The sequence below is a fragment of the Loa loa genome (assembly GCF_000183805.2).
Source record: "Loa loa unplaced genomic scaffold supercont3.398, whole genome shotgun sequence".
Classification (NCBI taxonomy): Eukaryota; Metazoa; Nematoda; class Chromadorea; order Rhabditida; family Onchocercidae; genus Loa; species Loa loa.
In genome coordinates this window covers 35,500-48,586 of record NW_018108578.1, presented here as the reverse complement: position 1 = coordinate 48,586, position 13,087 = coordinate 35,500, and the positions used below count along the sequence as shown (strand labels likewise).

At 30.3% G+C, this 13,087-nt stretch overlaps 3 protein-coding genes across 3 annotated transcripts in view; 1 reads left to right on the top strand and 2 right to left on the bottom strand.

Moving 5' to 3' along the window:
- Positions 1 to 704, bottom strand: part of LOAG_18612 (run domain Beclin-1 interacting and cystein-rich containing protein) — a gene marked incomplete at its 5' end in the record, with an annotated part of 4,617 nt that extends 3,913 nt beyond the window's left edge. Inside the window, 2 exons of the mRNA XM_020451275.1 lie at positions 74 to 214; positions 537 to 704. Coding sequence (XP_020304958.1) covers positions 74 to 214; positions 537 to 704 — 309 coding nt within the window. The remainder of the gene's footprint in view (positions 1 to 73; positions 215 to 536) is intronic.
- An 822-nt stretch (positions 705 to 1,526) lies between these two features.
- On the top strand, positions 1,527 to 6,071 carry LOAG_08214 (hypothetical protein). The gene is made up of 13 exons (XM_020447644.1): positions 1,527 to 1,638; positions 1,769 to 1,824; positions 2,334 to 2,493; positions 2,899 to 2,997; positions 3,209 to 3,295; positions 3,687 to 3,848; positions 4,120 to 4,230; positions 4,312 to 4,438; positions 4,593 to 4,715; positions 4,815 to 4,932; positions 5,180 to 5,260; positions 5,362 to 5,471; positions 5,787 to 6,071. Exons 1-13 carry the CDS (start codon positions 1,551 to 1,553, stop codon positions 5,980 to 5,982), a joined length of 1,518 nt encoding a protein of 505 aa, XP_020302148.1. The 5' UTR covers positions 1,527 to 1,550; the 3' UTR covers positions 5,983 to 6,071.
- Positions 6,072 to 7,267: 1,196 nt separating this feature from the next.
- Positions 7,268 to 9,875, bottom strand: LOAG_08213 (hypothetical protein; the record flags this gene model as incomplete). The annotated part of the gene is made up of 5 exons (XM_020447643.1): positions 7,268 to 7,469; positions 7,820 to 7,960; positions 8,652 to 8,784; positions 9,118 to 9,249; positions 9,723 to 9,875. 5 exons carry the CDS (start codon positions 9,873 to 9,875, stop codon positions 7,360 to 7,362), a joined length of 669 nt encoding a protein of 222 aa, XP_020302147.1. The 3' UTR covers positions 7,268 to 7,359.
- Between the last annotated feature and the right edge of the window lie 3,212 nt (positions 9,876 to 13,087).

The following is a 13,087-nucleotide window of genomic DNA, read 5'->3' as shown; positions in this document are numbered from 1 at the left end:
TTTTTATTTTTTTTTTTTTTTTCTATCACTACAGCAAGGTTAAGGTTTTATATAATAAAATGCAAAAATTCACGCGTTCCATATCCCTCGAAATCTCTAGATCTTGTTTTCGTGATTCAATGAGAAAACGCTTTGCATCATCCCAACTTCCACCAATTTGGCCGTCATCCACTGCATCATCATTCAAGCACAATTCCAATGCTTCCTCTGAACTCTGTATCACTAAAGTAGCTATCAAAAATCTCCTCAAAAAAGTGCCAACTAAAAATGCTATAACTTTCCGGATCTTTTAAAGATTCATTTCATTCAAATGCGTTAGAAACCTTTAAATGAATTAGTTATATTTTTCATTAATACTTCATTTCATTAAGAAATATCAATTACTTCATGACTTAGACATATGATTCCATATGAAAACATAATTAATCCAATAATTTGAAAAATATTAGTTCTTTTCAGAGTCGAGATAAAAGACTAATAGAATAAAAATTATGGGAACAAGAAAAGAATAGAAAATCATAATGAAACAAACAAACCGAAAAATATTGTGACAAAGTACCGGAGCGATAAACAGGCTCAGAATGGTGCCGTCGATGATTGGTACCTCCCTTTTTCAAGCTTGAAATTCCTTTGGCAATTGTTGCATATCTCGCACATTCATTGTAAGTCACATCCATCGTATTATGTCGCCGGATTATGCCCATTTCGGACTTGAAATTTTAAGCATTAACTTTAAAAAGCTTGGAAATTTGGTGTAAGTCACTTTTTTTGCTTACATCTGAAAGAGGGAAAGCTATGCGTATGCACAACCTTCCTTCTCCCACGTGTGTGGCGTACGCAGAGCCTTTCTTCTTTCACGTGCGCTACGTACGTGAGGAGTAACACCAGCCACCTGTTGACACGTACACATCAATAACGAATTTGATAAAATTTAATGCACCTGTTCTGTTATCTCGTGGCACCAATTTAAATTATTTCGCCTAACAATATTTGCCCCTTTCCTTTTTTTTGGTTCAAGTTTTTTGAATTGTGCATTATTTGCCATTAATTTCTTTATCGTAGAGCTTTTCAAAAAAAATAAGGTATGAAAAAAAACTAGTAGAAACATGTATGCTAACTTAATTTGTCCATTTTGAAAGTAGCAGGAAGTAAATGTTTGTGAAATTTCCATTATTATTAGTTGACAGTTTATTATTTCTGCCATTTTGTTCCATTAACACTCTCTTGTTACCATCCCCTTTACTATTATGATTACAATATGTGATTATTTCAAATATTTTTTCTTCTTAAACAACGTGCTACTTTTCGTGTACTGGAATTATCATGCTTTGTTTTACAGTAATACTTGTCATGAAATAAGGAATTACAAACTCTTTAATTTTCTCTTTCCATTAGTTTTTTTTCCTTTTATTTTATAGACCTTAAATTTTTAATGCAAATGCTAGGTCAATCATGAGGTGAAAAATGAAAACATTGTTTTCGGATTTTCGCTGTAACTTAATCATGATGCTACATGAGGATTTGCAGTGTGCTGTAATACTTGAATAATTATGGAATCATTAGTGAAGGAGTTCATCAATTCGCTAGAAGGACAAGTGGCCGAACTTCCCGACATTGAATTAGCCGACCTTGCTGAAGGTATATCGTTTCTGGGCAGTAACAACACTTCTCATGGGTAGAATATTCTAAAAGTATAGTGTGCTTAGATCAATACATCAATGGCTTCAATTTATGTACTAGGAATGTTTCGAGTATTCTTATTTTTTAGATTCAAAAGCTAGCTGGACACGAAACAAAATAGTAGAAAACGAAGAAGCAGATCAGGTGATTTTCAATCATTTATTTCTGAATGCCATAAATTGCTGGACTGTATGGAATCCCATTTTATTAATGATCGTGTTTCTGCTGAATTCTTCGTTGTTTGTTTATAAATAAGAAAATATGTGCCGTAGCACAATGAAATTTGAAATCACTTGGCTAATTTATGTGTTTACCAAACGTTAATTAATCTGATTGTTAATATGGAAGAAATTTTTTGCTTATAATAATATGCCGGATCCAGCTCGTATGAGATTTGATACCTTTTCTAATATTAAAAATTGGAAGAATAGTAGATTGATAAAAAGTTGGCTGATGTGATTGTGAAAACAGCATCTGCAAACTCGAAGAGGACGTAGTACCATCATTTATTTAATTTTTTGCTAAGGATTGTGGGACCAATTCGAAATTTAGGTCTGTTCATTCAGTTGTTTGCTAGATTTCAATATATAAAAACGATTAGAGACTCACAAAAATATTTCGAGATACATTAATTAATTGATGACAGTTTTCAGGTGGAATTTGTAAAACGACGAATAACTACAACTCAGGAATTAGAAGGTGAACGTTATGGAGGTGAGAAAGTATCATCAAAAAATGTTTTTACTGGTGATGATATATCCGATCTAGCACATGTCAGACGTGATACAAGCACTGAGAGCAATTATGACTCAGGTTAGTTGTTTTTTCTATTTATGGTATTCTTTTCGGTTAACGACAAGCAGCATTTCTTTTTAGTTTGGCCACTTCAGTTGCTTAGAGATGAGTATCTGTGACAGTTTTTATCGCGGAAAATGGATGTTTTAGTGTTTCACAAGTTCATAGTTTTGAAATATGGATATTTTAGTGTTTCACAAGTTCATAGTTTTGAAATTCTTCTATTACATCATCACGTGAACTATGGAGTCACAAATCAACTACTACTTACAACCATTCAGTGCCTTAGTTAATCAGGGGGTCGCTCGTCATTTGGATATTTAGGACTCACTCTTTTGAATTATTACGATGCGTATACTGCAATATTATCAACTTGGTTATCTTGTCGGAAATGTTTGTCTTTTGTAAATGATTTTCATGCAGAAGATTTGGAGAATGAGGAAGACAGCAGTGATAGTAATAGTGCTGCCAATAGTTCGGATCAAGAATCATTTTCTGCTGACGATAATGTCGAAAGCGAAGGTAGGAAATCGTACTGTGAAAATTTTAATGTGTGAAACAAGTAGGGAAATTAAGATGACTCCATGCAAGATAATGTACCATCCATTCAGTTCAAAATGATCATTGCTCAGAGCAGATTTTCCCTTACGTTTAAGATAGTGTTGATGCCAAAAAAATGTGATTAAATAATTATAAGTTGCCAGAAAAAAAATGTTTGCGCATAATTTTGTAGTCCCAATCGAGCAATCCCAACCGAAAAAAGAGAATGGTGCTGCTAAAGGTGTGGTAACAATCTCGAGTAACACGCAGAATGGGAAAGGTATATTTTTATTTAGTATTTTGTTTGAATAGAAAAAACCCAATTGCAGTGTAAGTAGAACACCATGCAAGTTACCATACCAGATGAGCAGTTATTACTTAGTGATATAGCCAGTTATGATCGTGGTTACGACAAATAGGACTGCAGATTTATATTTTACACCCCGACTTGCTGTATACTGGACAAAGCCTGGTAACTCTATCCTTAAATATATGGAGATTTCCCGTCCAAATTCATTTTGTGAAGTTGTAATCTGCGTGAAGCGACTTAATTCCGCAATTGATTTAAAATTTTTGTAAAATAATAGCACAGTTTGCGTGAATACTGCAGACACTAAAACTATTTACCTCACTTCATCCTCATTTCTGGAGTTATGCTTTGTTAATTATAGCTGAAAGTGTTCGAAAGCAATTGATGATTTGGGACCGATTGATGCAATTGCATATCCTTTCACATGCAGCATTGAGAACATTCAATCAGCTTCCTAGAGATCAACTTGCCCAGAATTTGCAGCAGTCAGCAGATGGTGACACCAAAAAAAATTGCAGAATCAGTATGATTCAATTCTTCTTTAAAAAAAACGTTTAAGCATCTTTGTGAAAAATTGTATGAGCAAAAAGACTTTTGCAGTAGAGTATTTTCTTTCTTTTTTTCTTTTTTTTTTTAAAGAACACTTACTGATTATTTATTTTGCACTGTTTGCATTATTCAACTATCATTCATGAAATTTTCCAATGGAAGTAGTTTTTTCTACTTTGCTTTTGAGGTTTTTTATAGCCTAATTTTTTCTTTTAGAAAGTATTTCTGAAGAAAAATATTTTTAGTGCGAAAGAATTTGGAACAGTTGAATGAAATATTTACAACAATGGAAGATAAGCTGTTAAAATCATCGAAGCAGACGAAAAACTTGCTTTTTGACGATGATCATGAAAAAAGTATGTTTTTCGAAATAATCATTTCAAATGTATGCATTTAGAAATATGTTTTAATTGGCTTATGTGTAATCTGTTTTCCAGGAGTCGAAGATTCAGAAGATGAAGAAATCGAAAGTTCTATCGATAGTGATGAAGAGGACGGCAGTCCAATAGAATCTGATGCTAAACAGAGTGAAGGAGAATCCGATGTGTGCATGTCATCTGAAAAGCAAGTTCCACTCAATTTGTGTCATTTGTTCTTTGTCATTTGTATTTTGCTATTAACAGATTTACAAGCTTTATTTGCTAAAAGAATTAATACACGATGTCGAACAGCGCGTGGTACAGCGTTATAAAAACAGCTATGGAAATGTTTATTGTAGCATCACGAATGACAACGAAATTGTGAATCGCGACCAGCAGGTCTTAGGCAATAGAAGGAAACTAATGCCGAAGGAACTGATGAAAGAATATGAAAAACGCCACGAGCGATTTGCAGCATTTCGGTGAGATTGACTTGTTTCAGCTACTTCTGGTTGTTGGTGAAAAAATAATTGGTAATTGGTTATCATTAGTTTTCAGTTATTCCAATATTCACTATTCAGATCATCTACATTGTCGAAATGGGACGAAAGGACAACACTGAGTAATATTGGTATAATGAAAAATAAGAAAAAAGATTTCAGTACTTTTGAATCTGTTGTATTAAAACAGATTGAACAGGTAAAACAGTTTTTTTGATATAGGGTGCTTTTTTTTTATATGTCGATTACTTACTCAAACACGTTTTTTTTTTTGAAAAATTATTTGGTGATTTTAAGCAATATGCATAATATTTTTGTTATTGATTTGTTCTCCCCCCCCCCCCCCCCCCACGTATTGTTTCTAGCTGAGGTCAGCTTTGAAATATAAGTAGTTATTTGGATAAATAATAGTCTAGTACATACTGATCTTTTTTTTTTTTTTGCAGATAATGAATGAAAAACATCGATTATTACGTAGAACTCAAATGAAACGGCATGATGTCGATAGAATTGGAAGCGATGAAAACGTGAGTATGCCAAATTTTGGTTTTTTTTGACAGATAAATCACTTCTAAATAATTTATTTTCAAGTCATATTTAGAATCAATAACGTAGTGATTGATTTCAGAGTAATTACGATGCAGAAATATTTGATGATGATGATTTTTACCAACAGCTACTAAAGGAACTTATTGAAAGGAAGTCAGCTAATGTGGTTGACCCTGTAGAAATGAGCAGGTAAAGCGTTCTTGATAAAATTTAATAAAACTTTTTCAAATTTCATAATAATAATATTGTATGAGGAACTGAAAGACATTGCTTATTTAAATATATCGATCTTCTTGTATCGGATTTTATTACGTTCCTTCATGCACTGTATTATTTTTAGGCATTCTTTACCCTCCTAATCTTTCATCTTTCATCTGTTCTTTCAGTGGATCAAGGAAAGAAATTCAAACGTTTCGCAACATACACTATTACATATAGAAATATATAGTTTCAGTGGCATGAACTTTGACTTTTTATCATTCTTCATTAATTGTAATTTTCAAGACAATGGTTAGAAATACAAAAATTGCGACAGAAGCGGTCGAAAAGGAAAAATATCGATACGAAAGCATCGAAGGGCCGTAAGATACGATACATCGTGATTCCAAAATTGGTGAATTTCTTTCCATCAATGGCTGAGAAGGCAACATGGAGTCATGAAAAAAGAAATCAATTATTTAAATCTTTGTTTTCTTCATGATAATAAATATCCCACTTTGATAAAACTTCAAAAGATTAATTTGCTAAAATTTTTCAACCATCAGTTGTATGTTCTATTTAATGGACAGCACAAACGTTGAACCTGAATGAAATTATTTGAGAAAATTTTGATGTGATCAAAACTCATAGTCATTCAGAGGACAAGCTCCTGCTTTCCGTTTTAGTAGACCGATACAACTTTCAATACTATAAAAGCTGAAGACAATTTAGAGAAGTGGTTTCCGGAAGTTTTATGAAAATTTATTGCCGTGCAGTTACTCGACTTAAAATAATGCAGAATCATTAGATGTTATATATTTATGTCATACTAATATGGTGTTTTATCTTCCACTTACCTTATTAATGCTAATATCCTTCTTATGCTCCCAACACAGAAGTTTACTTGTTTTATGCACAAAATTCGATCTTATTATCTTGTCATGGTGGAGAAATAGCAATGGCTGGCTGGTATCATACATCAGAAGCTTTAAGCAAGCTGAGCATACATTCTCATGTATTAATGTAATGAAAATCAGTAAGTTGAAATCAGTTCTGAATATGAGGATCCTTTCAAAGTATGACTCTGATGATTCATTTCACGAATGACCGAATAATCTCTCACCTTCTGAATCTTTTCTCACAAATTATACGTATCATCTTAAAATGATCACGTCGAAATCCATTCTTTTTTCAATTTTTTTTTTGACACTTAGCCTTATAATTCTATTTTGTTCTGGAAACGTCTCTAAGTTCATAAACCACAGTGATGTATTTCTTGCAATGTTTCACAAATATTTGGAATATAACATCACAATCACCATTTATTTTAAAAAAGTGTTCAAACCGATATAGTTAGAATGAAGGTAAGCAGAAGGTAAGGCGATCAGAAAAGAGTTGCAACAGTCTGGTATAGAAACAATAACGATTCACGCCATGGCATATTTTACGTAACGGAGATTCAAGATGACGTGATAATTCAAGTAAAAACGACCGATATGTGTAGTAAAGTAAATTAATATAAAAGCAACAACTAAATGTAGTCGAAAGGATAAACATGATTATATAGATAAAACTTAGTGGGGCAATAAATGATTAAGACTTACTAATAATTACGAAATAAGCATTTGCTGTTGTTTATAATATTTCTCCAAAATTCTAAAGTATATTCATTTTAGAAATTAATTTCATATTCGAGAGAATTAAATTTAAATAAATCGGTCATAATCGGAGGAACATTTAGATGAAATCTCCAGCAATCAACCATGACCGGACTATTTTTATTAGGCTGGAATTTTTACAATGAATAAATTAGATTTTTTGGGTATCTTTAAGGCTTTCTAGATTTTATGAATTGTGCTGAAAAACAATGAATCGATTATTATACAGCGAGTAAATGTAAGGCAACTGATAAAATTATCATAAAATATGAAAGAACGCTGATTTGTAGTGGTGGAATACCCATCGATGTTCCCCTTCTATACGCATCATCTAAAATATTCTCAATTTTAGTTACAACCACAGTTTGAAATTTGAAGAATTATAAGAATTATTTCGTTTAAATTGAAGAGCATCATTTCTGGAACTTAGTTTTGTGATTCGAAATTCAACTAAATAGAGTTTGGCTTGATTCATCAAATTTCAAAAGGTCATTCTTTCGAATTTCAAAATAACATTTTATTCATCAATATTTCTTAATGTTAAAATGATCTACACGGTGATCAAAAAAAATTCCATTCCTTTAAGTAACAATTCAATCTATACTTCATATTTTTTTTCAATCTCTCAATTTTCAATTTTTTTCTAAAATTTTTGAAATTTTTCAATTTTCCATAATTAACCGTTTGTATTTGTTTCTTTCTTGTTGTCTTCCTGAACAAATCCGCCAAGTTTCGTAAATATCGTCGTTAAAGCTATCGTAAATTTGCCATCACTTAAAAGTTCCTGTTGTTCGTTGATTACTTTTTCGAAAGTATTAGCCGCTAAAAAATTGAACTTAAGTTGACATTGAATAACTGATAGGATATTGAAAATACTTTTCTCTATTATATTTGTTCCTTTTTAATCTACCGATATTACATAAGCGTTATGTGCGCCTTATGAGTATATATGTATCGGTCAGTCTATGTCAAATCCTATATAGACATTAAATCCCTCGTTACTATGTATCGGTCAGTCTATATCAGATCGTACTTCGAATGAAATCTCTCAGATTTCCGGAATTAGTTGATGATAATCAGATGACCCAAATCATCAACACTCTGATCAATTGGATGAATTCTAAGAACATCATATCTACATACCGAAATACATGTATAAGTGAATGAAGCAGTTATGAAAGAATATAATGGACTATCCTAAAAGGTATGAATCTTAATGATCTCTTAACTTTGTACTGAATTATACGTATAGCTATAATATTCCTGATAATATCTATGATAACATATTTCGTCTAGATGGTAATATAAATTGCTAAAATGGTCATCTATTAGCTATTGTGGTGATCATTAAATTACCTAACTGATCAGATTGTTGCTAATTCATATCACCTAATTATTGTCAGCTAATCCATTATAGCATTCATTCCTATAAATCTTTTGCTATTTCGTTCGCTTTATAATTGTAGTTGAAGGGAGGAAAAAGTGAATGAAATTTTCGGCGAAATAAACAAACATATGGGAGAATGCTCATCGGCTGCATAATATAATCTGCGATCATTGGTCGAGAGTACAAATGTAATCGATTTCTTACATTGTCCATCAACTGCCCAAAGGTTTTGCAATTTATCTGCTAATTGTTTACTACCCTGAAATTTATCATATCACTTCGTTGTATATTAATAACTTCTTCGAGCGATTTTTAATATAAAAATTGACAAGAACTGGCAAGATCAGAGATCAATAGCTAAAATTGTTGAAACTTAAATTTATGGGAAATAATATCAAACTTTTGATGTTACAAATCCGATTTGGTCACTAAATTCTTCTCAATTAATACTTGAACGCTCAAAATACTATACTTTTTCTAGTTTGAGTCTATCAGCAGAAGGATAGAAATAGGTCAAAAAGAAAAAAGGGAATGGAAAAAACAAAAATATCAACATATAACATCTGTAAATAAAAAATATTCTGATGACAACCTGTCTTGTGATGAATAATGTTGCATCAGCACCTTTTGTGGCACAAAAGTCTGCACTTTGATCACCCGATGTTCGTCGTGACAGTTGGAGTAAATCATTGTTTAATCGATATCTTTCTTGTTCGGTAAGTTGCTAAAACAATTTTTAGCAATTTCGTTACAACATCAAACAATAATAATTTCAATTAGCCAAATAGGTTAAAGGTTAAAGTTGTAAGAGGACGGAAAAACAAAAGAAAGGCAGGAAGGAAAAGGAATAAAATCATCCTGGTCATCCTTTAATCATGAAAGTCATCCTTTAATCACTTCACTAATTTCATTTTATTTCTTATTGGCAATTTATTTCCTAAATATTTGCCTTATTAGTAAAATAATGATTGAATAAATAATACTTCACCAAATTCAAGCAATATTATTTTCGATCAATAAAACTTTCCGACTACTGCTCCAATTTTTCATAAAGTTATTTCAAGTAAGTAAAAAAAAGAAGTAATTCAATTACTTACTCGAAATCACTTTTAGAAAATTTGAAGAATAATCGAAAGGTTTTGATGATCAGAAACAATATCGCTTGAAAATTAATAATGAAAAATGAATAAAAGTAACTTTTTCTGGATCACAAACATATCCTTTCGATTTTAATCCACAATCTCTGTAGCCATTGGTTCGAGGATTTGGAAAAGTATCGGTTACTTGTTGTTGAGTAAAACAAAACTGAATAATAACCAACAATTGTACCAATAAGTTATGATACCACATACTGAAAGTAATTATTTAATTAATTTGATTAATTTATAAAATAAACACCAATCATGGAAAAATTAATTAAATGTGCCATCAATTCATTAATTTCGAGCAAAAATAAAAAAAAATAGAAATCATTTAACACAGCTAATGTAACATTCAAGTTTACAATGTTTTTGCTAAAATATTTTCCACTTTTTTCCTTTTAATTAATATTTTGAAATGTTAAATGAGAAATGATAAAGCACATCATTGGATGGATGGATGGACAGTATTGCAAATGACCAAATGACATTTTGCCCTGTTGTATATGCTAGTGTGCTAATTAATTAAAAATATTGATGAAATGTTTGAAATACAACGAAAAAAAAGATAAAAAGGGATCTCTTATGATGATAGTAATTAAGGAGTGAAGAAAGCGTTAATTTCGTTTTCATTAAAAAAAGAAAAAAAAGTAAAAGATGAAAAGAAAGAAAGGAAGAAGGAAAATATAATCGAAACAAATTATCACGGCAAGATTTTGATACTATTCGAATAGCATGGAAGAAGTGATGAAAAAAATTTCTTACGGAAAATGATGAATTACTTCCGGAAATAGCATCCGGCAAAAAAAAAAAGAAACAAAAGCAAAGGTTGAAAGGAAATAGTTGAACAAACATATCAAATCTATTATTTTTCGTATACTAAAATGAGATGAAAGTTGGAAGATATCTTAGAGGCATAAAAGTTTTTTTTTGATCAAAATGAGATGAGTTAATTTTATCCTAAATTAATCATCCGTTTGAATGAAGAAATCAGATCGGGTGATCTAGTATGAAATGAACTGACTGATCGAAATATGATGATAACCGGATGATTCAATGTTAGATGAGTCATGTGCAATGAAATGTCGTTGATCGTAGAGATGCGGTATAGTTAGTTGTCGAATGATCCTCTTCGATATAAACTTTTGCACTTAGACATTCTATCATTCGTCCTTCAAAATAGAACATACACTTCTTTTCTTAATATTACCCCTTTTTCTTTTTTCCTTTTTTTTCTTTTTTTTTTTTTTGTGACAATATTGTCAACATTTTGCATTGTTAGGAATAAATTTGAAAATAATTTTTAAATTTAGACAGTTTGTCTCTTCAATTAATTTAAATGTATACAGCTAATTAATATGAAGATGAACGTTGGATTGGAATAAATATAGGAAGAAGTTTTCATAATTTTTGAATGAATATCCATTTGAATTTTACTTTTCGCAAATGCAAATACATTTCTTAACTGTCAATTATTTATTATACTTTTAAACTTAAATTAAATTAAAATGGAACTTATTGATTGATTTAAATAATCGATGGGTGGTGGAATAGATTCGAATGATAACTAACAGTAATTAGTGATAAAAAGGTAATTAGGTTGAAAAGATGAATGGCAAATTTCGACAGGATGAAAAAATTAAGCCTGAAAATGATTAAGAAAATTAGTGAAATAGCTAAAGAATGTAGTTATAATATAGATCGACAGTATATCGCTTAGAGACTGTATTATTTCACTAAATCTAATTTGATCTGATTTATAACCTGCTTACACTAGGTTAGGTTTGATTTGATTAGGATTTAATCTAATTCGATTAAACAGATCTCTTATTAAATTTTGACTCTATTAAATTACTCTTCCAATCATTTTAATTCTATGAGATATTAGTGTATTAAATTTCATTAAAATTTATTCATAAATCAAGCATTTGCTGAATCAATCTATTTTCTACTAAGAAATATGAAATTTCAACTAAATTGATAAATTAAAATAAACAATTAGAGGTGAGTTTTCACATCGACTAATTATTACCTGACCGTATTTCCTACCTATTACTCTGCATTACCGATAAGCGATAATATATCAAATATTCCTAAAAAATAATTTTTGTATTTCAGTAAAATTTAAATTTATCGAAACCTTCCCATTTCCATTTTATTATATCAATCTTCAAATGCATTTCGTTTGAAGCAAAAAATTGTTTTACAGGTTGATATAAATGGAATGGAAGGAAAAGAAAGAGATCATGATATATTTATATCCACTATCAGAAGTGATAGGTTGACCTTTCATATGAGTTATACAATGTTAACCCATTGAAAAAGGAATCAATAAAATCAATCAGTTATTGATTAAATTCTTGAACGATCCGAGAAAATCAATAACTAACATTATACTATGTAATTGATATCAAAGTTCATTTATACAATATTATTTCTAAATAATCCTTTTTTCCTTTTTTTGGGTATAGTTGATGATATGATTTAATTTATTTATTAATAAAAGAAGGAAAAAAAAGAACTGCAATATCAACAAGAACGATTTATTCATTATTATCGTAAGCTGTTATTAGTATAAAAATATACGAAATACGGTAGCCGGAAACCAATAAGTATGTTTAAAGGCATATTTTCTAATTCATGCTAGATATATAAATGTATCGTATCTGAAATTTCAATCATATTTCGTACAAGCCAATTTATAGTTAATAAAATATCCTTTTTCCTATCATACCATTCACTATAAAAGATATTAATACGAAAACTGAATCATTTTCAGTATCACAACTAATTACTGTAGTTTACACTCCTATTACAATTACTGTATTTTCTACAAAAATGTCAATTTTTGTTCGAAAAAAAAAGAAAAATACGTAACGGTCTTATTATTTATTTATTTTGATGGGTAAGAATGTCCTATTTTTTATGCGAAAAAATTTCGAATTGTCTAAATATACATACAAATGGAAAAAACTGCAATATCAATAAAATTATTCATATCAATATCATTATTTCACAACTCATTGTACTTGTTAAATGTTGCAATGAATTGTGAAATATAATTCCTAGTTAGGTCTTATTTTCAAGCGAATAAAGTGGAAAGAAAAGAAAAGCAATGGAAGATTTATGCTAAGATTTGTTGAGCGAAGATAGATTAACGGTTTAACTCGCATAATTAACTCGCATAATGGAAGATTACAACGATGTAATAAGAATAAGAGAATTTGTCTGTTAAAATTTCTCCGGAAATAGGCACTAAACGATTCCTCATTAAACTGAATAACATAAATCCCGCTATCTCATCAAATGAATGAAGTAAATTCAATGGGAAGAAACACTGTTTTCATTTTGACACTATCAAAATAACATAATAATTCTTTCTAAGATTTTATACTGTAAAGCTGTATTAGCAAAATTGTGTTT

Coding starts and splice junctions, on each gene's coding strand:
- LOAG_08214 (XM_020447644.1), top strand. CDS start 1,551: ATGGAATCATTAGTGAAGGAGTTCATCAATTCGCTAGAAGGACAAGTG. Junction 2,494..2,898: donor TGAGAGCAATTATGACTCAG/GTTAGTTGTTTT, acceptor ATTTTCATGCAG/AAGATTTGGAGAATGAGGAA. Junction 3,849..4,119: donor CAAAAAAAATTGCAGAATCA/GTATGATTCAAT, acceptor AAATATTTTTAG/TGCGAAAGAATTTGGAACAG.